A 26,907-nucleotide genomic window follows, 5' to 3' on the forward strand; every position below is an offset into this window, starting at 1 on the left:
AGACGTTGCTGCAGTAATTGATGGCAGCTTTCCTGTGTGATCAGTTTGTCTGTCAGTTTGAAGAAGGTGGAAAGAGAGGGATGGTGCAGCAGCCTCAGAAAAAGGAATGAGCAACCACATAATGTTTGCTAGGTTAAATCTTCTAATGATATGTATAAATCATAAACTACTGCCAAGCTGAATACATTCCAAAGGTGTTTTGTATGTTGAAGCAAAATGATAGGAATGTCAGATTCAGTATTGTGAAAAATTTCTCATGACATGAGCATTGAAATTGTAGGTTACAATACCAGAGCAAATGTAAGACCAATTTAACATAAACCAAAATTTACTTGCTTAAACCAAAGTTTTTAAATATGTTGTTTAAAATGTACAAATGCACCTACCCAATTTACAATTGATTGCCTTATTGATAATATGAAGACTATTTAAATTGTGTTTTTATATTACAAAACCATTGTGTAAGGATCACTGGCTGATTTGCACATTTGCTTGATATGTTTGAGCATATTTGACAAGTATCTATTTGTATATTAATAAAGAACATTTACTACTAATTGTTTTCTGGGGGATTTCTCTTTAACTATATTTCCCGGTCTCATTTTTGCATAGAAAAAAATGGAAACTAAAGGTCCTCCACTGAAACTCTGTGATTTAGACAGCCCTAATCTAATGGACATACATATGAAGAGGACTGTTATATCATTAGAAGAAGTATAGTTTATTTATTATGACAATAGTGTTAGTTCAAATTGCATCGAATGATATATTGCATGTTAATAATCTAAACAGAGACAAGACACTATCTTTTTTAGTGATGAGGACATTTACATAATAAAAAGTACATTTAAAAATACATTACAGGTAAAATATTAGGCTTTAAAGGCACTGAAATCTAAATTCTATTAATTGTATGGCCAATTAGGTATAAGGCCTTGCTTTTGAGAGTTTATCAATACAAATTAAAATGTAGAATTATTTATCGGTTTAGTTAGAAATAGTGCAAACAATCTGCTGAACACCATTGGTCATTTGGCACATACAGGCTATGTAGAGGCACTGTTATGATAGCAGGAGTGGCTGTGAAAGTGAGTAGGCTGGGAGCCTGTGGAGGAAGAGTGCAGTTCCGTAGTGCGAGTAATTCGGATAAGGGCCTCCTCCTTCTCCCGCTTCTTCTGCTTCATTCTTCTATTCTGGAACCAGATTTTTACTTGCAAATCGCTTAGATGCAGCGCGCTCGCCATCTCGGCTCTTCTGTGCCTGCCGATGTACTTATTGAAGTGAAACTCCTTCTCCAGTTCTGTCACCTGTCTGGTAGTGAAGATGGTGCGAGCTGTTGCGGTATTCAGGCCGCAAGCAAGCGAGAATCCTGTAATCATATTACACCGTAAACGACATGTGCAGGAAATAGTAGAAACATTATATGCAGTATGTTGTTAGATAAACCACGCTCGTCTAGTACTACGACTAAAACTTACTTTTTGAATTGTTTCTTTTTGTTTTCATCCAGTCGAATCCGTTATCTCCACCCCCCGTGTCCTCTGACCGAAGTTTTATTAAACATCTCCCATGAGTTTGAGGAAAACTTTGATAACTATCGCACGCGTGTAAACTTTTCCCCATCTGCATGCACGCATGTTCTTCATCAGTACTGTGTGGATAATAATCCTTAAGGCAGCACGACCTGCTTTTCGGGTATACAGAGCTCATAAACTGAGCATGTAGGATGAAATCCTCAGCTTCAGCGTTGGATCCACAGGATCTATCATTACTAAGTAAGACATTTGGCCGAGGCACCTCAAACTCACCGGAGCTATATTGCACATCCGATGGTAAAGGTATGTGAATAGTATCGTCCACGATACCTGTCGCTAGTCTCCCCTGGGTCTCTCCCTGCTGCTCCACCTCACAGAATTTACATCTGAGAGTCATACGTCCGCCTGAGTCTGAATATAAGGACATTACAATTCTTAGGTGGTCAGTTCAAATGGTGTGTGATAGCCACCACCGCTTGTCTTCATGTCTTACTGTATTTTGAGGCTCAACATGTAAATAATTCCCACCAATACGAGGGGCGTGGTTTCGCCATCCTAGCCAATTGAACCACAGACATCTATTCTGCCTTCTGCACTGGTTCTAAACTGTACGATTTAGCCTGTTGATCTACAGCCTTCATAAAATGAATATTTTACTTACATAACTAATCTCACAAACTAAAAATGTGCCACGCACAGATTAATTAGATTTTAAACAGATCAATCTGATTATCGAATATTCTTTATCAATCTCTGCAGTTTCTTCATATACTTTCATGCCTGGTGCTCATTAATCAGACTAGTGAGATTAAACTAATTTTCACCATTTCCACTGTTACACATAAACTATTTATATATAGGTTAATGATTTCCTTAAATTGTGAATAGAGGTATTCTTCTTTGTTTCTTCCAACATGTCAGTTTAGGCCACATTGCAGAGACTAATGCATCATTTTTACTTGATCTTAATCCTGGCATTACAATAGCTTATTACCTGTGAATGGTGTTAAATGGCCAGCTGTAGTAAGCTATTAGGTCTCGCGCTGTTTTTCTGTAACCTCACTGAATGACGTTACACTTTACAATACAATCTGGATATAAATTACAGATGATATGCACAGTGAAAAGACACTCCGATTAGTTGTTTGGATGTGAGTTGAGGCAGATCATCAGTTCCGACTGTGAATTGTGAACATTTGAGACAAACAAAGATCAATATATATATATTATATATATATACACCTGACTTTTTATCAATATATTTTGGGACTTCCAAAAAGTGCACCCTTTATTAGTAAAGTTACAATTTTAATATTTTGAGTCGATAAATGCATTAACGTATAGCTTTACAAAGTATACAAATATTAAAAGAGCTTCATAAAGCCTGTTTAAATTATTAAATTATTAAACATTATTTAACATTTAGCGTTTTAGCACATTGCCATTTCTTTAGATGATAGCATACGTCATTGTAGCCTGTCGTGCATGATAATAATGTACCTAAATAGAGAGCTGACTTTAGGCTATTTAAGGTAGGAACCCTAGTTTTAACTTGGTACGAAAATGGCATGCAAAATGCATCAGTGTTTTTAATCGAAGGAGTGTACACTAACAGTTTCAGGTAATTGCCCAAGACGCTTACTTAACTCCACCTCATTTTGAACTTAGTTTCCTAACAATATTAGATATATGTCTATGTCTAAGTCTGTGTATATGGCCGGTTTAAGAGGACATAAATGACTGTGGCTGTAAAATGACAGCAAACTACGTTCATTCCTTTTCTAGTTTTTATATATTTTTACTTTTTATTACTTAATTTGAGCCCTGAGAACTTAAAACATTGTAAACAAAACTAAAATAAATGAAACTGAACAAGTTAGACAAGGCATAGCAAACTAACTTCTTTAATTTTCTTAAATCCATGTTTAGTTATAACAGCCTCATTCTTATTTGAATTCAAGGCTCACGATAATAATCCATTGTTGTTGTTTCAGATGGAAGCTCGGACGAGTTTTTGGAGCACCATCATCATTTTTGCCCTCTGGCCTATCTATAAAATAGATCCGATTCCCTACAGAATTTACACTTGAATTGTTTTACAGTATTTTTTTCCTGGCTGTTTGAAATACCTGTCTGTCACAACTCACTGTGATCAGTTCCGATGTCAAAAGGCTGGCAGGGAAATTTTCTTAGCCAGAGCTAGAAGAGGCAATTTAGAACAAGCAATTCATTACAATGATGTACGAAAATGGCTGCCATTGTGCATCGACCAAAACCGTAGGGCCGTGGGAAACGAAAACTTGTGAGAAATGGACAAATTCAGACAAAATAATTTTCTGTAACATTCCTGCTGAGCGCCTTTGTGAAAGCCTAGGTTATTGAGTGGTCACTAATATCCAGATATTTCCTATAAATATTTGGTTATATATTTTAAATATGTATCCTCCACAGTCTTTATGAATTATAAATAGGGTGTACCTACCCATCTGCAGAGCAAACCAGTGAGCGTCTCATCTCCATTCTATGTAGCATCTCCAGTATTCTCTTATCCGTGCCCTGATTGCACCGCAAGCATGCTGTCACACTCCTTTTCTCGGGACAAAGTTTGGCCTCTCGCAGTTTGAAATGTGTTTCTAGAGTTGGGAATGCAAAAGCTTTGTTCATAAGGAGGTGGAATCAGCGGCGAGGCTGAAAGCGGCGAGTTTTTGATTAATGAGCTTTGAAATACCTCGCTAGGGGGGAGGCGAGTGAGAGAGCAATTCAGTCAGAGAAGGACTGCAATGACTATAAAACTAGCAATGTGTAGAAATGCTTCTATTCCCAGTGTTATTTAGCTTAGATTTAATTACATATGATTACAGACGTACTTGCTGGATGATATTTTGATATTTAAGAGATATAACTTAGTTGAGTAGCTTAAAAACTGTGATTAGATGTTTGATTTTATATTGAGAATTTACAAAAATTGTATTCGTATTCTGCAGTATCCAAGTATTATATATATATATATATATATATATATATATATATATATATATATATATATATATATATATATATATATATATATATATATATACTTACACACACACACACACCCGCGGATGTAATCGTAAATGGTAGGCTATTCGCACAAATGCTTATTTCTATATTCATACGCTATTTAGCCAATGATATTATTTGTGAATAAATGCGCGCTGGGATGCGCAAGACTGTGATCCTGCCTTCTTTGTTTACTGTCGATATCCTTTCAAAATGGCGTCTTGGTCTTATACGTTATAAGATATCCTGGTAGGGTATGAAGTAATATAAATATTAGGTCCATTAGACATACAGTTTTGTGTGTCCGGCGTATTATGTCATTAAGAGAATAAATATATGATCGCACAAATATGATTTCACTCATTCAGCTTAAGCACTTTATTTACAAAATCTATAACACAATAAAATATAACATTTCCATATGGTTTCGTCAATTTGCGTGTGGACTTTTCACTCACAAAATAAATTTGTTATAGGTGATTAGGACAAAAATGTAACAATAAAAAAATGCGCCAGATATTATTTTGGGGGAAAAACAAAACAGAAATCTGTCCGTTTTCGATTTACTGCAGCAAAACAAACAAACAAACAAACAAACAAACAAAACAAAACAAAACAAAACAAAAACATAACTGGTAATGCCGCACGCAGTCTTCCCAATTAGTTTGCATAACTTGTATTTTAATCCATATAAATAGTCCACGTGAAAAGATAAATAATAATAATAATAATAATAATAATAATAATAATAATAATAATAATAATAATAATAATAATAATAATAATGTGTTACAAAAGTCATAAATAATAAATACACAATAGTGATAAATGTCTGCCATACAATCTGAGGTGAAATTAATAAATAATGTCACTTTTAGTGTGAACTGATTCATAGTTACCAATTACTAATATACGACTTAACAATGGCAATGATTTTTGTTTCTACAAATTCCATCCCTATAAAGATGGGAGCCTATTATTGTAAAATCTACAGAACTTACCTTCAAGTAATAAGATATGAAACTTCCTTCATATTACGCTCTCCTTTTTCAAGATCTGAATGACTGACAACAAACACTCTCTCGCAGCTTCAACAGTCAAGAGATATAGACCACAGCTTAAAAATTGTTACAGTCATAGCAGTAATAGTACTATCAATAATAATACAGGAGTAATACATTGTGTCTCTCTCGAAGTGTAGTTATATAAATTACTTTTAACTCATGAGGTAATAAAAAGCGACACTTCGCTTGGGCACACGCACGTGAAATCCTTACAAATGCGTAAGTTTCGGCGCTTCCTGCAACCTTCCCTGAGAAGCGTGGTGAGAGCTGAGGTCTGTATATGTGGGGTGAGGGTCACACGGTCCATGATGGTGGTTGCCCGGAATCTGAGCAGCACAACTGTAGTCCACGCTGGCGGATGAAGGATGAGGAAGGTGACCAAGGTTGAACATAGGGCCCGAAGCTGGCATCGAATCAACAAAATTTCCCCCAACATACACAGGACTGCCTTGCAAATTAGCATTGGCAAAACTTCCGTTCCCTTGCATGCCGTGGTGCTCATACTCTGCACCCGGGTACCTTTTTTGCTGCGGTATACAGCCACCCAACGGCGCCGTATACGCAGCCAAGCCGTACATATTTTGCTGAGGTTTAGCGAAGGATGGAGGAGACGGCGCATCATAGTTCAGGCTATTTACATTTGGAAGCTGACCAGAATATCCAACGTGATTGGGCCCACTTAGCGGCGGGCTTCTGTCCGGAGAGTGTCCTAAGGGAGAGTGCATAATTCCCTTGGATTTCTGATCCTTTTTGTACTTCATTCTTCTGTTTTGAAACCAGATCTTTATTTGCCGCTCGGTGAGATTGAGCAGATTGGCCATCTCGACTCTTCGTGGCCGGCATAAGTAGCGATTGAAGTGGAATTCTTTTTCAAGCTCCACGAGCTGGGCGCTAGTGTAAGCAGTGCGCACCCGCTTTGAGGCCGGGCCTGGTGGACTTTTCTCATCGCAGGTCTCTCCTGGAATGGAAAGTTTTAAAATGCATTGTTTTAAATATAGAAAAAGACGTCAGACAAACTGCTTTCACACCTTAATTAATTCCATTAATCATATGAAGTGATTTTAATACTTTTAATAGGTAGGAGGGACGTACAATCAATTGTATTATTATTTCGTTCTGCAAGTAAATATTTTCTACTGCCTCCATCAGAGAGAAATCATAATTAGTGCACTAGACCAGTCCCTACCTCAAAATAACCATTGCATATGCACACACAGATGTTCTCATAAGCTATACCTGGAGTTGTGCAGTTGGTACTTTTCTGCTTTGAATTTTGACGCGTCTCCTTCATCCATGGAAATATTTGCTTGGTGATGACGGAGGTGGCAGTGTTGGAGCCATTGTTGTTGGGAGATTTTTTTTTCTGGGTGGTGGTGCTGCTTGAGTTGGGTGAGGTGGGTGCTAAAGGAGGCGCTTGTTGTTGGTCAACAACACTCTCTGGTTGGCTGCCTTGGCTGCCATTTGGCCGCATACAGCTGCCACTGATGTCGCTGTTTTTGTGCACCGGTGGCCGGACCGTTGTAGATTGTACTGAACAGATGGGACTCTGGTAGTCGTTTTCTATGCTGGAGGTGGGGTAGGACTGATGGGCGGGCCCATACGTATATGAGTCTGACTTTGAGTACGAGTAGCTTCCAAAAAGTCCAGAGTTATCATAATAAGTGGCTTTCTGCATTTTGAAGGTTTTATACTACTACGTATGTCTGTATAATAGCATGGGCTCCTGTGTTATGTAATTGGGACTTCCCACAAGATTTTTAAATTTTGATCTGCAAAAAAAGAAGAAAATTCAAGAATCAGATCAATAAAGGCTAAAACATTGGTTCTGATTTGAGTATAGAGGGCGTGGGTGTATTTATTTGTTTGTTTTGTTTGTTTGTTTTGTTTGTTTGTTTAACACATTATGATAAATCGACATTTACATTTTGAATTAACTACACTATGAAACGAAACCGTCAAATATAGAAATCCCCAAGTTTGACCAATGTTAGACTCCAACTCCAGCTTTAGGTCTAAAGCAAATGCCAGTAACTATAATCATTGCAAGCTTCAAGCTATAATTTTTTTTCTGCTCTACTGTTCATGAAGCTGCGTTCGTTCATTCATTCATTCATTCATTCATTCATTCATTCATTCATTCATTCATTCATTCATTCATTTATCTATCTATCCAAAATCAGACTAATTTTAATCATGACATATACATTATCAAAGGCTACTTAACTGATTAATTTTGTGTGTGTGTGTGTGTGTGTGTGTGTGTGTGTGTGTGTGTGTGTGTGTGTGTGTGTGTGTGTGTGTGTGTGTGTGTGTGTGTTAAACTGCTGTTACTATTTCTACATGTCATACTCTCCTTTTATTGGAAATTAATTTATATGCACACACACACACACACACACACACACACACACACACACACACACACACACACACACACACACACACACACACACACACCACACTGGAGATAAACATTGAGTAAACTTGCCGTAATGCACCTGATCACCAATTGAAATAAGTAGTAAAATGTTCTTTCTCCTGACGAACGTTTCAGTCCTTTCATTTTCAGAAACCAATGCAAAAGTGCAACAAGAGAGTTAAACTTTAACTTGTTTTAAAAGTTCCCTACTGAGTCAAACGTAAAGACGACAGAAGGCATGCGAAATCAGCAGTTTTGGCCAGAACAATATCCCCTTTCTTTACCTCTTCATCGCCCGTCCTGAGCGATGGAAATCCAAGTTGTTATTTACGTTTAAAAGAAAATAATATATAAAAGACAAAATATATGCCTTCAATATGCCTGCACCGTTGTAGATGAACTTGTTCTATATGACTTTAAACCGGGCTGTAAGTCAGAGCACCGAAATTATTCAAAAGCTCATGAGTGTTGTTGTTATGTCGAGCTGTAGGGTGTTTTTTCTTTAATCTTTACACGATTTATAAACCATTAATATCATTGCATTAAGCAAATGCTATTTTTTTTGTTGTATAGGCTTGTCTCAAATAAAATATTTACTATTCGACTTTTTTAATTTTTTTGTAGCTCTCATAATTAATGAAAGGTGCAGTATGTGACTTTTGTTTTCTAGCAGTGAATGCCGTTGTGGAAAGTGGTGGTAGTGGTTAGTGGGTTGGAGGGCAACCAAACTACGGTAATCACATCACAAATACGTGGTAAATGCAATGGTGCAATCCGATCACTTTAGCTCTTTGCAGTGCTCCAGACCTGTGTAGCGTATACTCAGGCATACAAGAATTTCCTAAAATTCCCTTTTTTAATCCCTTATGCAGAACGGCTCATAACTTAATCAAAACTTTTTCATAAATTATTAGACGACCTACAGTTTCACAGCACGCATTTAAATGCACCTGTCACTTTAGAACCCTACAAAAAGTATGGCTTGTCAACTATATCTTTTATGTAGAACATGCGAGTGAGCTAAAGACGGTCTGTAGTGTAAAAAACCCAAGCGTAGGAGGATGCCCGGGTTAAAGAATGCCTTACTCTGCTGGTACACGCTAACAGGCATTCAGTATAAATACAGCTACTTCAGTCTGCAAGCTCTACATTGTAAGACGTCGGTCTTGAAATAAAGTAATATTTCAACTGAAGGAAGAGGATACGTGACTGATAAAGGAATAGATGATTTGAAATCTTGATGACTGCATGGAAGCGGGTATACTCTGCTCTCGTTTGGGATATGTCTGGTTAAAATATTAGTTATTATAATACAGTACATGGGCATTTTTTTGTTGTTGAAATGAGATCAATTTAATAGACGCGGGAAGGCCGTTTAAATTACATGCGTTTGGTGTATGTCGTGTATGTCGTATCTTAAAATTACTCTTAGTGCTGTAACTCGTAATATTAAGATAGAATATGTAGCAAGCATATGTAGCTTGTTTTATATATCCTATTTCACATCAAGCCATGACATGATTATTTACAGTGCGACTATGTATCAATTTATTTTTTATTTGATGTGTCAATCACTGTTATGAATGCAGCACGTTTTCGGGTCATACATAGTTTTACACTAAACTTAAATGTATCATGAATTCAAATAATATTTCCTTTTGTTTGTTATAATTAAAGAAACAAGGTGCTTACCGTAGACTTTAATCCACTGTCTTCTGTTTTCCCTCAAGCACTTCTCATTATTTGGACCACGACCTGGATGATGAAAATAATTTATTAATTGTTACTGTGCTTTTACTTCTGTCTTTCGAGGACTCTATAAAAAATATTGTTACCAAAGGGGCCTATGCATCTTTAAACTGCTGTTACTATTTCTACATGTCATACTCTCCTGTTATTGGAAATTAATTTATATGCACACACACACACACACACACACACACACACACACACACACACACACACACACACACACAAATATATCTTCCGTTTATTTATTTATTTATTTATTTATTTATTTATTTATCTGTGTAAGAAACAGTAATGCATGTTAAAACGCAGATTGAAAAAAACTGACACAAGCGATTCTACACAAAGAGTAGCTGGCCAAAATATTTAGCACTCATAAGCCTTTTGCATGACCTTTGGCTTCTCAAGCCATAACTCACTGATTAATGAACAACGAGCGGAAGGTGCTCAAGTAAGTCACAATGAAATCCACACCGCACAAGTTTTTGCTCCTGTTTTTTTTTTAAACCAAAAGAGCCCGTGAAGATGAGATATTTAAACACTTCTCCAGATCTCTGACTTCAAGTTAGATGCGCTGCTCTTTAGCGTAATAGTAAGAATTGGCGGAAACAAAAAAGATAAGGGACTCTCACCTAAGCTATTGGTATGAAGCTGCTACAATTACAAATACGGTAAATTGCTTCAAAATGTAGTAGACATTGTTGGAGCTTCAAATTTAATGTTTTGCTTACTGGGATAATCCTGCTGGTGCTTAACATGGTTTGCCTTTATCAGACTACAATGTTTTCGCCCACGCATTGTTACGGTAAGTTTGGTAGAAATAATGGCACAATAGCCTGTTAAAAGAATCATCCATGAACTCTAGCTTAAATATTTCTATGATGCTATGTCTATGATTGTAGTAAATGTTATTTTTTTTCGTTTTTTTTCGGAAAATGTTGCTAAAATTAATATTGTGCTTTAATGGATATTGCGTAGCCATCCTACAAGAAAGGAGAACCATACCGCGCCATTCCAAACACTTCAAAGAACCTAGATACGTTAAAACATTAGTCAATGGTTCGAATTTTTTACAGGCTTCGATAACATTCTTCCATATCCTTATTTTAGTATATATATATTTGTTTGTGTGTGTGTGTGTGTGTGTGTGTGTGTGTGTGTGTGTGTGTGTGTGTGTGTGTGTGCAAGGTTACTATATATTTTACTATAGGACTCTTTATATATATATATATATATATATATATATATATATATATATATATATATATATATATATATATATATATATATATATATATATATATAAGAAAGTGACTATAAAAAATATTCCATATATTAAATTGTATTGCTTTCAGGTTGTTAAGCGCCTAAGTACGGTCCAATAACGAAAAAATGTATAGCATATGTATATTCAGCAGTTACTTCATTCTGGTATGTATATATATATATATATATATATATATATATATATATATATATATATATATATATATATATATATACCAGATTGAAGTATATATAAATGCTTCGAGATATATTTTATTCTAATCGAATTCTCGAAAAAATCCCCACAATCCGAAATATAACAACTGGATTGATTTGAATATGATAACGTTACTGCTTAACAATGCATATAATATAAACCAAATATATCATGTCTAACATTATTGTGTGTATAAGACAACAAATTAAAGTGATTTACGATCCTATAAGCTTTGAGCCTGAAGGAGAGGTTGCAGTAGTGTCCCCTCTTTGTTTTAGTTTGTAGATCGCAAAATCAGCTATAAAATCCACCTTCAGTTGTATGAATGAGAAACCCGTCCAAGCTAACCTTTAGAAAGTGCTCATGGATGCTCAAAACTGTAAACTACGTCTAGACATTTCCATAAATTGCACTTGCTTAGTTTAAAGATACGGAGACTTTAATAAAGATCATCTACTCTGAATGGAATAAATCATAGTTTTTGCCTGGTAGTCCATGTTTAAAGGTTGCGTTTTGCCATGCAATTGCTTACCTGGGAATCAATTCATCATAGAGTCTCGTTTCGAAGTTTCAATACCTATCCCTGTAGCACCTCGGATATATCCTTCACCCTTTGTCTGTGCACAGCACAGTCCTAAACCCAATCTTGCGCTTTTCCAAACATTTCCATATACCGATGCAGACAGTATTCCCGAAAGAATGGAAGCCACTCACTCAACTACCAATAAAAAGCCAAGCAGGTATCCTTATTCCAAAAACGAAATATTGTTGGCAGTCAGCCTCCCACCGGAAAAAAAATAAACGTTTACAGAAGCTGGGTCATCGCTCGAGTCAACATTGCGATATTGGCGTTTCAGAAAGCTTTATCATGACAAATAAAGGCGCTGCCTTAAAATACGAGCATATTTGTTCACGTGATCTGGATAGTAGATTGTCCTGATTGAGGGTGCTACACCAACCAAGCTCTACCTCACAAACTCATCTTAAAAGCAAGATCGCTAACGTTTCATGTAAATCCTCAGTACAGTTACAGATGGTTTTAAGAATGTTTTCTGAATTTTTTTTCTTGTATTGACTTCTTCCTTATGTTATGGCTGGCCACTTCTAATACACGTGTGGTGTTTACATTAGAAATTCATATCAGCAAAAATACCAAAGAATATACAAAGAGTACGTTTGAGTTAAAAGTACAGTAGTTGAGTATTTGTTATAAACAGTATCTATTTATTTGTATATATGTCACAATATCAGCGTAATATTCAGTAAAAATGTTATATGTTGGGGTAAGCTATGATACTGTGGAATTTTTTAAATATATTTGTCTTTTTTAAATGTGTTTATAATAGTTTTTAAAGCAGGCTTGAAATATTGTTTGACGATTATGGCTCAAGCAGTGACAGCAATGTATGACCCCGTCAGCCAGGGAGATTTATCAAAATCATTACAAACCCTGTTCGGTTTCTCTCACACCACCATAAATATATCATGCATTTGATAATAATAATAATAATAATAATAATAATAATAATAATAATAATAATAATAATAATAATAATAATATGAAGACAGTCTTTATTATTTTTTCTTGTTTTATTATATTGTTATGCTTGTGAAAAAAAGGTTTATAATCTTAAACTTTTTTTGAGCAATAATAATAGCTCAGATAAGCTGCAAGTGTAAATTGAGATTCAAATTTGTTGTGGTTTTTTATGTTGTCTCTGTATTTTCATGTTATCTTAATATTTTTAGAGTGGATTAGTCAAATCAAGGATGAAGATGAAGCGACATAGGAACGTGGCCGAACACGTTTGTCCTGAGGAGAGAATGCGAGCGGTCTCCGTTTGCAGCATATGTTCATGGAGCAATAAAAGTGAAAGATTTACGGTCCTCGGCCGGCCCCCAACAGCCTCTCACCCTTTCAGGAATTACTGACCATGATTTACAGCAATACACATCTCCGTCATCCCTTTCTAACCACTGCCATACTTTACTATCTTTACAAATAGTAAATACAAAATAAAATGTGCATATATATATATATATATATATATATATATATATATATATATATATATATATATATATATATATATATATATGTGTGTGTGTGTGTGTGTGTGTGTGTGTGTGTGTGTGTGTGTGTGAGAGAGAGAGAGAGAGAGAGAGAGATGATGAGAGAGAGAGAGAGAGAGAGAGAGAGAGAGAGAGTGTCACTATTCCGTGAAGAATAATTTTTAGACAGGTATTGTTTTTAAGGATAATCTTGTTATTTTCTATTCTATAACGAATACATGCATCGATAAACTATCAATAAACGCATAAAGCCCAAAGTCCTGTGTCGTGTGATTGCACTATATCCCATTTACAATCCTAAACACACAACAATGCATCCCAACAAATAGCCACCGGTAAACCTGGGAACAACTGAATCTTCGATGGATTATAAATCACGAAGTGGCCTTTTCACTACGCCTGAACCAGTGCCGAAATGTCCCCAATAAATGTAACTGAAATTTGTCATGACACTGGCCGTTATAGGATATAATATCCAGAACAACGACTGATCAGCTGTCGTGGTCTGCTACCTAGGTTTCAATCGGAAGGTGATCACAACGATTTATACGCAAAAAGTCATTGCCATGCTTTTATTCTGACTTCTGTATGTCCTCGAGGATGCTTCGATCATATATCAGTGGGCGCTATTTGTCATAATTCTGACAGATACGTTCACCTTACTCTGTTAATAATAAAATAACATTAAATGTTTACCTACCAAGCTTCCATTGGTTGTAATGCTGTACAAAATTGCTGGTTATAGTTGCCGAGGGTACCGAAGCGTTTGGATATTATTTTCTTGGATCTCTTCAGTTTTCAAGTCTGATAGAGTCCTTGCGATTAATGACGACGCCGTGTTTCTAAGGGGACGTGCTGCATTAATTATTTAGACAGTCACGTGATCGAAAAGAAAAAAAAAAGATTTAGAACGGAACCATATAGTCACCGAGTTCTATCTTCGGATGTCGACAGCGCAGTTTAATATATCATAAAAGGGCTGTCTCGCTTGGAGAAGACATTTTCTGCGAACAGCTGGAAATCAAATATGGCCGTTTGAACACCATTGAGGGAGCGGCGCTGGTAGTCGGGGCAGTGTCAGTGCAAATGGTATACTGCCTATGACTCCCATTTATTGTATTAAGACATATAGATCAGCGTTTAAACGCTATGCGAACACTGCTAAGGAAAGATTTGGTTTGTTTTTGTAGCCTTTTGTAGCCTTTCTGCAGTTGGTAGTCTTGAAGAACAACTTGCATTTTTTATAGAAAATGGTTTCGAAGAAGATATGTTCACCTCGCGTGGGATAGGTTCAAAAAAGCGATAGTTGGGTATAAGAATTCTCTCTCTCTCTCTCTCTCTCTCTCTCTCTCTCTCTCTATATATATATATATATATATATATATATATATATATATATATATATATAGAGAGAGAGAGAGAGAGAGAGACTTTGAAGTACTGAGTATTCTACGGCGAGATTATAACTAGGGTTATAGCAAGCGAAAAACTTGTTTGGCCCTATGGTTAAAGTGATTGCTATTCACCGTGAATGATAGGCACGGCTTACACCCATGCATAAATTCATTCGCCACTTTGCTTTTTTTTTTTTGTCTGGATCTCTCTCTCTCTCTCTCTCTCTCTCTCTCTCTCTCTCTCTCTCTCTCTCTCTCTCTCTCTCTCTCTCTCCACAGACCACAACCACAGACATAGATAGATAGATAGATAGATAGATAGATAGATAGATAGATAGATAGATAGATAGATAGATAGATAGATAGATAGATAGATTTGCATGTGCGCGTGTGCTTGTGCCAGTGTACTGCAAAGTATAGGAGATTCATTAAAATAATAAACTATATAGACGCGCTAAATATTCGGACATGTTAGGCGATGACCTGGACCCGGTCATCACCTGTAATCTGCAATGTTTGATGCACATATTCACATTTAGAATCCTTACTCTGTTCTGTTCAAAACCCATAATTAAAAAAAAATTCTAATTATATATATATATATATATATATATATATATATATATATATATATATATATATATATATATATATATATATATATATATATATAAAGTCATTTGATCCATAGAATATATTTTAAATTATATATTTTTGGTCATTTGGTCCATAGAAGTGTCTGGACGAGAAAGGCCTGTCTCGCGGGTCAGAGGTTTAGAGGTCAGCGCTCACGGCTCAAAAGCGTCTAAAGACAACAGAAACCGTGTCCTCTGGATGAACCTGCCCGAAAGGCTTTTGTCGAACTTCTGTGTAAAATACCTTTTCAGACCTCTCAACGTGAAGACTTGAGGCAGAAGACGTCTTCGCAATGTGTGAGCGCCTCACGGTTTTGTTCAAAAAGACAAAGACATCACAATAACAGTAGAACAGTCAATCTTTAATCACGACGTGAATACCTCCACTCACATTTACAGAGCAGAGCTAAGCCAATCTCTGTTGCTCAAAATAAAAATTTTAAAGAATCCAAATCAGCGAACTATACACTTTGTTTCTTATTACAACTGGGTATTTCGTGGTCTGAGGATAAACCTTTTATTGAGCTCTATTATTCGTTTACTAGAAAATATGCTCGTAGAAAATATGCATAAAATACAGAAATATATAGAATAAAAAATAATGCACTTTTTCTAACTGAACATAATATATTTAAGGAACGACCAACTGAATTCACATAGAAATTAAAAACAAGAACTCTCTGTGTTCTTATTCTGGCATTTAATAAATAAAGAAATGAAGAGTGGGATGTGAAAAGTTTAGCTAAAACCCAGAAGTACGTGAAACAATAAATGAACTATTATTTAGGAATTTCTGATGACATCTGGAAGACAGATATACAGCTGCTTTAATTGTACATTGTTTACAAAACTGTCAAGTGAGATTTATAGCCGTCAAGATATCCAATACTATGGTCAACAAAGTAAAATAGATTTCAAATGTTGCGCTTCCTGTTTTAGAGTTATTTTCGAAGAATGGTTTATTCTGTTAACTCAAAATAAATATAAATTGAATCTTTAATGTTTTACGGACTTTATATTGTTTAAACGAATTCAATAAAGAAAACGAATAGTTTAGTTAGCCATATTCGTTTCTAAATTATCTTAGGAATTTTAGGGAAAATATCAATATTTTGCTTAACCATCACCGTAATTAAATGATAATATTTTATAGGCCAGGTATAAATTATTTACTAAATATGATCAAATAGTCAAATAAATTATTAGCTTCAATCGACATTATCGAAAAGGTCATTGTTTTGTTTACAAACGTATTTATCGAATTGAACAGGACATAATGCATTTAGGAGAGCAGTGTTTACAAGGAAAATATAATAATAATAACAATAATAAAATGAATATTTTTTAAATCTCACTTGCTTCCAAACAGGTATTGAAGTCCTTTGATATTTCATATATACCTCATGTCAGCCCGTGAATCATGATGTGATGCCCTCCTGTAGTCTGCCACTTCAGATATGCAATGTTTAAAATTGTATTTAGGATCTTTTCATCGCATCAATTCATACTGCGTTTGGTAATGTTGTGTGCTTCTGCTTCACATTAAATAGCTTAAAGATCGGAATGTCATGATATAAAACCATGCAAAGACAAACGAAGCATTGTCTATCATACACAGTTCATTTGTACTTCTGGGGCAAGATGCTTCCATTTCTTTTATAAACTTGTAATATCTGTCTGGTTGTCCTTCTGCACGTGTTTTGCAGCCGACGCTGACCTTCCCTTCGTGTTTGGCAGTTTGTGATCTTTTTTCCATTTCATTCTTCGGTTCTGAAACCAGATTTTAATTTGTCGCTCAGAGAGGCAAAGAGTATGCGCTATTTCGATACGACGTCGTCTGGTAAGATACCTGTTAAAATGAAATTCCTTTTCTAGTTCTAAAACCTGCTGTCTCGTGTAGGCTGTCCGCGATCGCTTGGGTTCCGCTCCTGTGAAATCTGGGTTCACTGGAAAAGACAAAGACACACTTGGGTGAGCAAGTAAACCAAAAGATGAGAACAACCCTTCAATAAAGTACATTTCACTTTGCATTAACTTGTCCAAAATTTCGTTTAAATTCAAAATAATTATATCAATAAACAATGGAATATTTTCGGTGCCAGATTCCATATTTTTTAAGAAAAAATAATTCGATATCCCACTTGTGCATCTCACTATCGCCGAGGCAGCCAATAGAGCCAGCGGCCTATTTCCTGAGCAATAAAAATTTATGACTAGTGTAATTGGCGGCCCCTTCTGAGGAACCCATAAATATTTCACCGAATATTTTTTGTGTTTCATATGGGCCTAAAGGAATTCAACAAGACCCTAAACAGACAGTAAAAGAATGAATCTTACCCGTACTAACATGGACTTTCTTCATCCAGGGATAAACTATTGCAGGTTGCCTGGACTGTATCCCGTTCTGATTCTTTGTGTTTTGTTGTTGGTCACAAGTCCTCGGGGCGGATATTTGGATCGGAGAACATTGCTCGCTTTGAGTGGGAAAAGATCCGGGATTGCTGCCTTGCTCCTGCACATGACCCCGCGGCTGTAGTGTTGAGCTCTGCACAGTGTTACAACTGTAGGGTTGCTCCGTGTAGTTTGACCGTGAGTAGATCCCTGGATGCTGGAAATCAGTGTCCTGCGATGGACTGTAGTATCCAGAGCCCTGATCAGGTATATAACTGTTTTGCGAATACTCCTCGCATGGAGGAAATTTGGGATCCACATACTTGGAGTTTACCATGTACGAACTCATGGCCATTAATTTCTGAAGGTAGAAAATACTAATTTTTCTCGAGTTGTCTTTTCCTCCCTCCATAAAGCCCTCCTACTTGCTGTCAACTGAATAAAGTTAGCCACCCATGTGACCGGATTTGGCCAATCGAGGTGAAGGGAGTCTATTAGCGGGTATGAAGCCATACACACCTAGCAGCAAATTTAAAAAACTTTGCATAATTTCATCAATTAGGATTGATTGAACATACAATTTAATAGTGTAGCATGTCTATTCCACACAAAAGATGAAAATGAACGTGGAAATTAACAGCCTACACTTTTTTCATAAACAAGGCTCAGTGATCGTTATCACCATATTGAGTATCCATAATTGTAAATTATTTTAAATGAAAGATAAATTCGCACATTAATATAATAGTTTTTTTTCTTTAGTTTTTTAGGATTAACATTCAACCATATACATTAAACTATATACAGAGATTCAAACTGGTAAACAAATAAAAGAGACAATGCTACCTCTGCTACAAAAAAGGACGAATAATGCCGGTAGACAATTGACTGAGACCTTCTTTGTGATGAAGAGGTCATTCAGAAGTTACAGGAGTCTCATCGCCCCACTGGCCCACACACTCTTTCATGGGCTTCTAAGGAGCGCCGTGGATAGTCATCAATGCAGCGTGCTAATCAATAATCAAACACCAAATAGCACAAATGGACGGTGGGCAAATGATGTAAAGCTTTGCTCGGATAACCCCTTAAAGACAGAGTAAAGTACATCACTCTATATAATACCTTAGTGTATTATATTTACTTGTGTGCCATTATGTTTCTGAGTTTAATGGACATTGAAATAATGCTAACGTGTTTTTATTGGAGCCGAGTGAATGTCCCAAGTATTAGTTTCACTTACTTTTTTCAAAAGCACTTGCACAAAGCTTAATACAGAGCAAACCCAATATCAATATACACAACACCATGGATAATACTTTGATTGTGTTAATGATGTATAGACAACCTTATTACTCATCAAATGTACGTATAACTTAATAGGCCCAAATACAGCAAAACCTAAAACGCGTAATGGCCTATATGAAACGCAAAGTTAAAGGTTGTTTATTCGAAGTTTTTGCATCGACCATATACTCCCCTAGAATCGAATCTGTGACCGTGATTTTTTCACACAAATTCGGTTCTACAGGGTATATATAGACGACGGGATATATACGACGAGATATATTCAATTTCAGCTTATGACCAAACCATTAACGCAAAGAGCCCACTTTCAAAAAGAAAGGCCACCTTCATCGATAACTTATCCATAAATTCTTTCGAATAATTCTTTAAACAGTTTCCCCACTCCTTTTTGTTTCTAATAATAAAAAATAAAAAAATAAAACCAATGAAATCGAAAGTTTTATGTCATCCTTTGTCATGGATATAATTATGGCGTAATATGGTTGTAAAATGATAATTATAATGTTTATTCACACATGAAAACACGTATGCCGTAATTTAGGCAGTAATTTAGGGAGTCTCACGTATCGTCAGACAGCGGGTGGGCGAAGATAAGTTAAAAATAAACAAATAAATAAATGGCGAGAACTCAACTAGAATCAATTACAACTCACATCACAGGTTTTTGATTCCAGGGATTCTGCACGGTCCCCATATAAAACCAAAGTGTTTTTAATTCTAATTGTACACACACACCACACACACACACACACACACACACACATCTGTGTGTATATATATGGATAGAGAGAGAGAGAGAGAGAGAGAGAGAGAGAGAGAGAGAGAGAGAGAGAGAGAGAGAGAGACTATGTTGCAAGTGTTACAAATATAAAATTATTGATTGCATTAAATGTTATATTATGATGTGATTAATTTATAACAGCAAATCTTGACTTGTGTATGAAAGCTAATTAATTTTAAAAGTGTTGTGCATTTTAATATGTGTTAGACAGCTTGACCTGCGATTCACCTTGCCCTGAGACTTGGTCGCGCGGGTCAAAGCCGAGTTACTGATGAACAAAAGGACAGAAAAGTCAACGCTTGTCGTGACCTCTGTCTAAACGTTTACCAGAAGTCACAATTATGTTTGAATTATTTAGGTTAGTACTACGAATTTTGGTTCGGATGTTAATTTTTACATAATGCTAAAAATAGGTTTGGAAATTTTTATTACCATTGCAGAGCCCGAATAGTAACAGAATTACTATTGTAATATTTTCCTATTTCTGCTGTCGTTCTATAATATCAAATTAGTATTTTACTGTATAATCGTTAAAGATTACTTTTCAAAAACAGACGAATTGTTAATAAAACTTATAAATCTCTCAATATGAAAAGTGAAATCTTGGCTACATTACATAATAATTTAAATACTTAATTTACAAATATTATGTGCTTTATGATTTAAGTCTCTAAGAATAAATTTTCTTTTAATACTACAAATCCAAAACAGGTGGAGACAGTATCTAATTAAAGAAATCATGAAAACTGAACAGATATTAACCTTTTTTGTAAAAGGAATAATACATGTAAAAACAAAAATAATAAATGTATTATTATTATTATTATTATTATTATTATTATTATTATAGACTAATAGAATAATAACAATAAATTATATTTAGGCGTTTCTACGTGTTGAATAGTTTGGATGGGGGCGCTAGAGAGCAAATTAAATTTTTAAGTAAAGTCTTGTAAATTTTGATTAATATGAACGATTGGTTTTCTTTTTCGATTTATTTCATTTGGATGTCGGTGCGAGACAACAACTAGATGTGTCAAAATTATATTTAATCAACATTCTTTTAATGTTTTTTAAACACAGTGATGAGTAGTCTATGACAATTTTTAGAATATGATCATTCCATTTCTGGGCGCAAATAACACGATACTTTTAGTTTGTATTTAACAAAGCAATATATATACAAATAACGTTAATAAATAACGTTAATAATAAATAACGTTGTTATTTATATATATATATACGTATATATACGTATATATATATATATATATATATATATATATATATATATATATATATATATATATATATATATATCACTATCCATTGGTAGCGAAATGAAAGTAAAACTGAGCTTCCCTCTTCGCTCTCATTTTTTTATTCCTAACTTTAATTCTTCACCATTTTAAAACGTAGACATTGTACTCGAGGCCCACTTTCTATGATAACGCAGCTAGAAATCCAGACAACTAAATCACAATCACGGCGTCACCGTCATTGCATATGCCACTCGGTAAGTATCTACGTTTAACAGTAAACAAAATAGATTTTCAAACAAACAAGCCACAACAGAAACAGCATGTGGAGTTGAAAATAAAACGATAACGAATTAAATGCTATGCCAATTCAAACCCGCACAAGTTCAGTGACAACTATTGTAATCGCGCTTACCATGAGGGAGTCTCTGATCACGTAAGGCGCACCGAGAAGCGTCGATATCCATGTTCAAATCTAACTCAGCACTTACTCGAGCTCCCGTACCGACACTATGATCTTTTCTAAACGTCTGCAAGGCCTTTCTAATACACAATGTGAATTATATTTTGGCTTGTCAACTCCCTGGCCATAAAACAAAGTTTAATGGTATCACGTGCTTCCCCACAGCCATTCATGACAGCGCGCGGGTGCCATAAATAACCCTGAAAGTTGCACTTATTCAATAATGGAGATTGCAAGAGGAAATAAAAGCATTCGTGTTTCCCCAATGGGAAAGTATTAAAATGTTTGAAAATAAATAACGTTATTTTCTTTTAATTTTTAAGTATACATTATTTACACTTGGTGGATAATATTATTTTAATGATAGTTCTTTTCTTCATTTTATTAACAATACACTCCAGTGCAAATGACGCCCGTTTCAAAATCATGTTATGTGAACTTTTGTGAGTGTTTTTTTCACACTGCAATTTTAAGGCAATAAAGCAATAAAACGCATCCCTGGTGCGAATCTCACGACAGTCAACGTGAGAACCTTTTAAGCTTTATGTTCTTTCTCCAAATGGCGACGTTTAGACTTAACAAATGCTGCAGCAAACATAGAAATATATGTTGACATCTTAGAATTAATTTTATGAAGCGAGATAAAGTTCATCAAGCTTATATAAAGAATAAAACCCATAAAACCCAAAACTTTAAGACAATCTCATTCTAATTAATGTGTTTATATATTTTTTTGATTTTTATTGCCTTGTGGATGAATAGATATTACTTTTAGTTTAGTTTTAACAGGTGAAAAGTAATCCCTTTTTCGCTAATATGCAAATACCAAATAATAATTAAATTGAAATAGAAAATTAGCAATATTGGTAAACTCTGTGCATACTCTGAATGCTTATTAAGGATATAAAACGGTTTGAAATTATTCACCTACTATATAAACCCTGTGTATTTTCTGATTAATGCTACCACCTGAATTTGCTTTTAGATTTTGCTTTTTAGCTCCAAGACTCTTGAAAAATTTTTATGTCACACTCAGGGAAAAAACGCCCTACAGCCAGGTCACATGCTTGCATTAACCAACCACAATTCGACACTGTGATACAAATACACAATGCGTGTAAAGATCGTCGCGTAAGACAACAGTGCCGCCTGTCGGTCAATAGTGCTGTTGGTAATTTTTTAGAGCAAGTGGCGTATTTTTTACTTTATACATGACGTAAGGCCAATATAAAAGCACTGAAAAGTACAAAGCCTTTCACAAATTCATAAATTCACAGACTGAAATACAAGTGTTTCAAACAATGCAGTTGCTATTATTCTGCACGCTAAATAAATATAATATATGGCAATCTATATTTTACAGTTTTATTTTCTTCTTTTTAGTTTCACGACCATCAGAGTAAAATTGTGAACCTGATTTCTTTTATATATTATTTTTTAGATATGTAGTCACGATGATAAAAACAGTATAATAATGAATCTACGCATTCACTTTTTTAGCAATATGTTAAAAATAACAAAATATTACGAGCTGGTTATTGGCGCTTGTGTGCTATTTCGTACGCTTCTGATTCTGCGCCTTTATCTCCTTTTTTTGCCGCATTGCAGTAGGGCTGTAAATAGTTTTGCAGCTGTCTGTCAGCCAATGGTGAAATACTGTCTTTGTTCAACAGCACTAAACTGGCCACAGGACTTCAAAAATCTCTTCGGAAAGAAATACATATAAAAACAACTACAGCAACTTACTTCCTGTAGTCCAAATAATATTCCAATTAACCAATTTCAATATTACAAATTAATTTTAATGGAATATAGGCGATTAAATATTTCTTATTAATTTTATATACATGAGCAAACGATCACCTGATAAGTGGACATATTAAAAGTAATCAGGATTTATTATAATCTAAATATATAACATATTAAATGTTAACTTACACTCTTATTCTTGTCATTAAATATATATATTTTTAATAAACATCAACAAAAAGGAAATAAGCAACAACAACCATAATACTAGTACCACCACCACCAACAACAACAACAAGAACAACAACAACAACCAACAATAACAACAGCAACAACTAATAATAATAATAATAATAATAATAATAATAATAATAATAATAATAATAATAATAATAATAATAATAATAATTTGGGTTTATTGTCTTAATAATAATAATAATTTGGGTTTAAAGTTTCTAAAGACCCAAATCAAATTAAATCTGATCTAGCAATAAATATATGGGATAATAATTATATAGGATTACGAAGGAAATTTTGGTTTGAATATGAAGATCACAAATCTTTAATTATTCTTTACGAAATGCTATTATGGATAGTAGTAATGATATTCTAAGTGTTGTTTGTAACTGAGTTTAGCTCCTGATAATTTCTGATTGAGTTTAGTTTTCGAAAGAAAGGTAAACTGTCAGCAATTAGTGATATAGTATTAGTGTAGGGTTCACGAGTAATATATATTTCTAGGCTCTGAGTAAAATTAAATGTAGAATTACTAATTATACCAGAATTGTATTATATGATATAAACTTACCAAACGAATCCGGATAATCCATTTTTTCCTCTCTGTGTCGTTTGCTGATGTACCGAGGCATATTTGTGTTCAGATACCGTTTGAGCTATAAAGCGATGGAATCTTTCTTTGTCGTTGTTATCTAATATGGGCTAACAAACATGCGAGGAGAGAAAATGTAGTTGGTTACAGCGCTTTAGCTGCAGAATGCGGTAAAAAAATAAATCGCTTGAAAAATCAGGAAAGGGGGCCATGAAGACGCTTGCCTCTTGCACATGACCAGTGGCATCCAATGACAGTCGATACAGGCCCATAAAAAATTCTATTGCCAAGCTGTAAATTGTCTTCGAACAAAAAAGGACTTCGGGGCTGTTGCAAACCCTCTCTTTTTTGTGCATATGGCGCGGTAGAAATGTCTACTGCAAATTATGTTAATTATATTGAAACTCTGAAACATATTCGTCCTAGTGAGCAGTACACACACGCACACACACACACACACACACACACACACACACACACACACACACACACACACACACACACACACACACACACACACACACACACACACCCACACACACACACGCACACATACGCACACAAATATATATCCCGACAGTTTTGTTATTTCTATTTTTAAAAATTATATATATATATATATATATATATATATATATATATATATATATATATATATATATATATATATATATATGCTAAATACCTATAACTGTCGGTTGAAGGATGTTCAATTCTGTATTGTTTATTTTCGTAATGTTTCTATTATGCATAAAAAAATAAATGTCTATTAAACAAGATTATGCATTAACAGAATATGCCTCGATGGCCGCAGTCTATTGTTCAAGCAGTATTTTGTATGTGGGGTAGTTTTTGCTAGTAAATTTCTCAATGATTAATTATATTTTCCTGACCGAACGGCTCTACTAGCATGGAATTGTCTTAGAATTTCTCTTACTTCTGTTAGGTAACCTATAGTTTGCCGCTGGAGCTGGAATGACCTGCTAGAGGAAACCAACACATGGGCACAGAACAAACACTGTTATGTCTCTTTCTTCTATAAAATACTAATCACACAAAATGTAGGCTTTGGTTTCTTTACATGTATGGCTCTGGTGCTTGCAGGCCTATTCAAATAGGCATGTGTGGAAACAGCAAAAATAAAACAATTTGGATGCCCCTGGTGTTAGGAGAGGATTTAAGGACAACCAAACTTGCGTGTCTCAATGTTTGAGAAAGAGACGCGCGCTGATATAGGCGCCTGTATTACCACCGCGCTATTTACAGTTGGACTATTGTAGCAGGCCGGCCTCTGCCTTTTAAACTTATAGACTCGTAAAATTTAGGGCATTGGCCATGGCCCGTAATTCTGCCAGATTTCGTATGATAACTTGCAGCTTTCCCATATAAAACAAAAAAAAAAATTCAAAATCATCACACCACACCTTGTCCCACAGGAGAATATGTCATATTGCCGGATGTGCTGAAATCTGCAGACAAGAATCACCTTTTAGGCACGATTTGTTATGAACAGATGCTGTAAACGAGTCAAATGTGCGCGGCGTGTTTGCGCTTCCGAGGCCGCTGCCGGAGCAATTCAGCCAAATTACAATTTCATAAACCTTATGATTAATTATTTAAGATAATTTTCATTTCCAAAATTTTATGGTATAAAATTACATACTGAATACTCTGACAAAACATTATTAGCAAGGCTGTCAATCTTTTACAACAGAAAATGCAAAAGAAGAAAATTTAAACAAACAAAGAATATGCTATAGTTGTAAAAGCCTTGTAGGGTTTAGGGGTCGCAATACTGGGAAAAACTGACTTATTGTCTTGTTTGATATAATTTCACTCTTAATTAATTACCACAAAAAAATATTGTTCATTCTATATGTATACCTTTATATTTTAGTTTTTCTTCTGGTTTATTATGGAAATATCTTGACACACTAATGGGATAATTTCATAACTAGACGAATCCTTTTTGTGCTTTATTTTTCGTAAATTTCAATATTTAAATTTCGAAGCACGTGGTTTGTATTGGTCTGCGCATGCTTCCAAAAATAATGTTTTAATCAGCACCCTGCACCCAAGTATTCACAGAACTATATTGCCCTCTACCGGTGTCCATATGTATTTTGTTAATAGGCTTCTTGGGTGAAGCATTTAGCCCCAATGTTTCTCTGTATAGTTTAAAAATGTAGTTCAACTTTTTTTTATATTTGCTATCTGATTTCCACTATATGGTAAAACAAAAACATTTTTGAACTGCTTACGTAATGGATATTTGTGAAATTCATCCAAATATTTATGCGAACGGTCACGAGATAATTAAACGTATTAGCCAAAGTATAGATATGCTTTATATATAGATTTGTATGTACAGATATGCATTATATAGGCATATATGCATGATGCTTATGTTATATAATGCATATTTATACTTTGGCTAATGTGTTTTATTATCTTGTGACCGTAAGCATGAATATTTGGATGAAAATGTGCACGAATTTGGTATATATTTATTAAGAATGCACTGGAATAAACCGATTTTCTGCTAGAATTATAATTAAAAATTAAATTTTAGGCAACAGTCAAAGTTAAGTGTTGCAGTCCATGAGTGGAAATGCATTTGGTGAATAAACCTGACTTTCCCTGTGTTGGGTCGATTTCTTTCAGTCTCACCGACAGACAATTTATCGACCAGACACCCCGTAGAAAAGTGTCTGCATTTTTGGTTGTCAGCAACAG

The 26,907-nt window shown here is 34.9% G+C and overlaps 3 protein-coding genes across 8 annotated transcripts; all 3 read right to left on the bottom strand.

Moving 5' to 3' along the window:
• Positions 1 to 752: 752 nt before the first annotated feature.
• Positions 753 to 4,222, bottom strand: LOC113654486 (homeobox protein Hox-D1-like). Of its 4 annotated transcripts, none has more exons than XM_047814548.1 (2): positions 4,018 to 4,222; positions 753 to 1,369 (listed from the first exon to the last, which is right to left on the bottom strand). In XM_047814548.1, the coding sequence occupies exons 1-2, from the start codon at positions 4,019 to 4,021 to the stop codon at positions 1,047 to 1,049; spliced, it is 327 nt and encodes a 108-aa protein (XP_047670504.1). In that variant the 5' UTR covers positions 4,022 to 4,222; the 3' UTR covers positions 753 to 1,046. The 4 variants fall into 4 exon arrangements, with proteins under 4 accessions (XP_047670504.1, XP_027020475.1, XP_047670503.1 ...); XM_027164674.2 differs by lacking the exon at positions 4,018 to 4,222 and adding an exon at positions 1,809 to 2,166; XM_047814547.1 differs by lacking the exon at positions 4,018 to 4,222 and adding an exon at positions 1,866 to 2,165.
• Positions 4,223 to 4,928: 706 nt separating this feature from the next.
• hoxd3a (homeobox D3a) lies at positions 4,929 to 21,680 on the bottom strand. Its single transcript, XM_047815406.1, has 4 exons — positions 21,546 to 21,680; positions 9,753 to 9,815; positions 6,878 to 7,410; positions 4,929 to 6,599 (listed from the first exon to the last, which is right to left on the bottom strand). The coding sequence occupies exons 3-4, from the start codon at positions 7,314 to 7,316 to the stop codon at positions 5,851 to 5,853; spliced, it is 1,188 nt and encodes a 395-aa protein (XP_047671362.1). The 5' UTR covers positions 7,317 to 7,410; positions 9,753 to 9,815; positions 21,546 to 21,680; the 3' UTR covers positions 4,929 to 5,850.
• Positions 15,736 to 24,415, bottom strand: hoxd4a (homeobox D4a). 3 transcript variants are annotated; one of them, XM_047815407.1, is made up of 3 exons: positions 24,151 to 24,415; positions 17,732 to 18,304; positions 15,736 to 17,340 (listed from the first exon to the last, which is right to left on the bottom strand). In XM_047815407.1, the coding sequence occupies exons 2-3, from the start codon at positions 18,195 to 18,197 to the stop codon at positions 17,051 to 17,053; spliced, it is 756 nt and encodes a 251-aa protein (XP_047671363.1). In that variant the 5' UTR covers positions 18,198 to 18,304; positions 24,151 to 24,415; the 3' UTR covers positions 15,736 to 17,050. The 3 variants fall into 3 exon arrangements, with proteins under 3 accessions (XP_047671363.1, XP_027020477.1, XP_047671364.1); XM_027164676.2 differs by lacking the exon at positions 24,151 to 24,415 and adding an exon at positions 21,546 to 21,678; XM_047815408.1 differs by lacking the exon at positions 24,151 to 24,415 and having other exon boundaries at positions 15,736 to 17,164; positions 17,244 to 17,340; positions 17,732 to 19,799.
• Positions 24,416 to 26,907: the final 2,492 nt, after the last annotated feature.

This window comes from Tachysurus fulvidraco, chromosome 6 (assembly GCF_022655615.1).
Source record: "Tachysurus fulvidraco isolate hzauxx_2018 chromosome 6, HZAU_PFXX_2.0, whole genome shotgun sequence".
In the NCBI taxonomy this organism is placed as follows: Eukaryota; Metazoa; Chordata; class Actinopteri; order Siluriformes; family Bagridae; genus Tachysurus; species Tachysurus fulvidraco.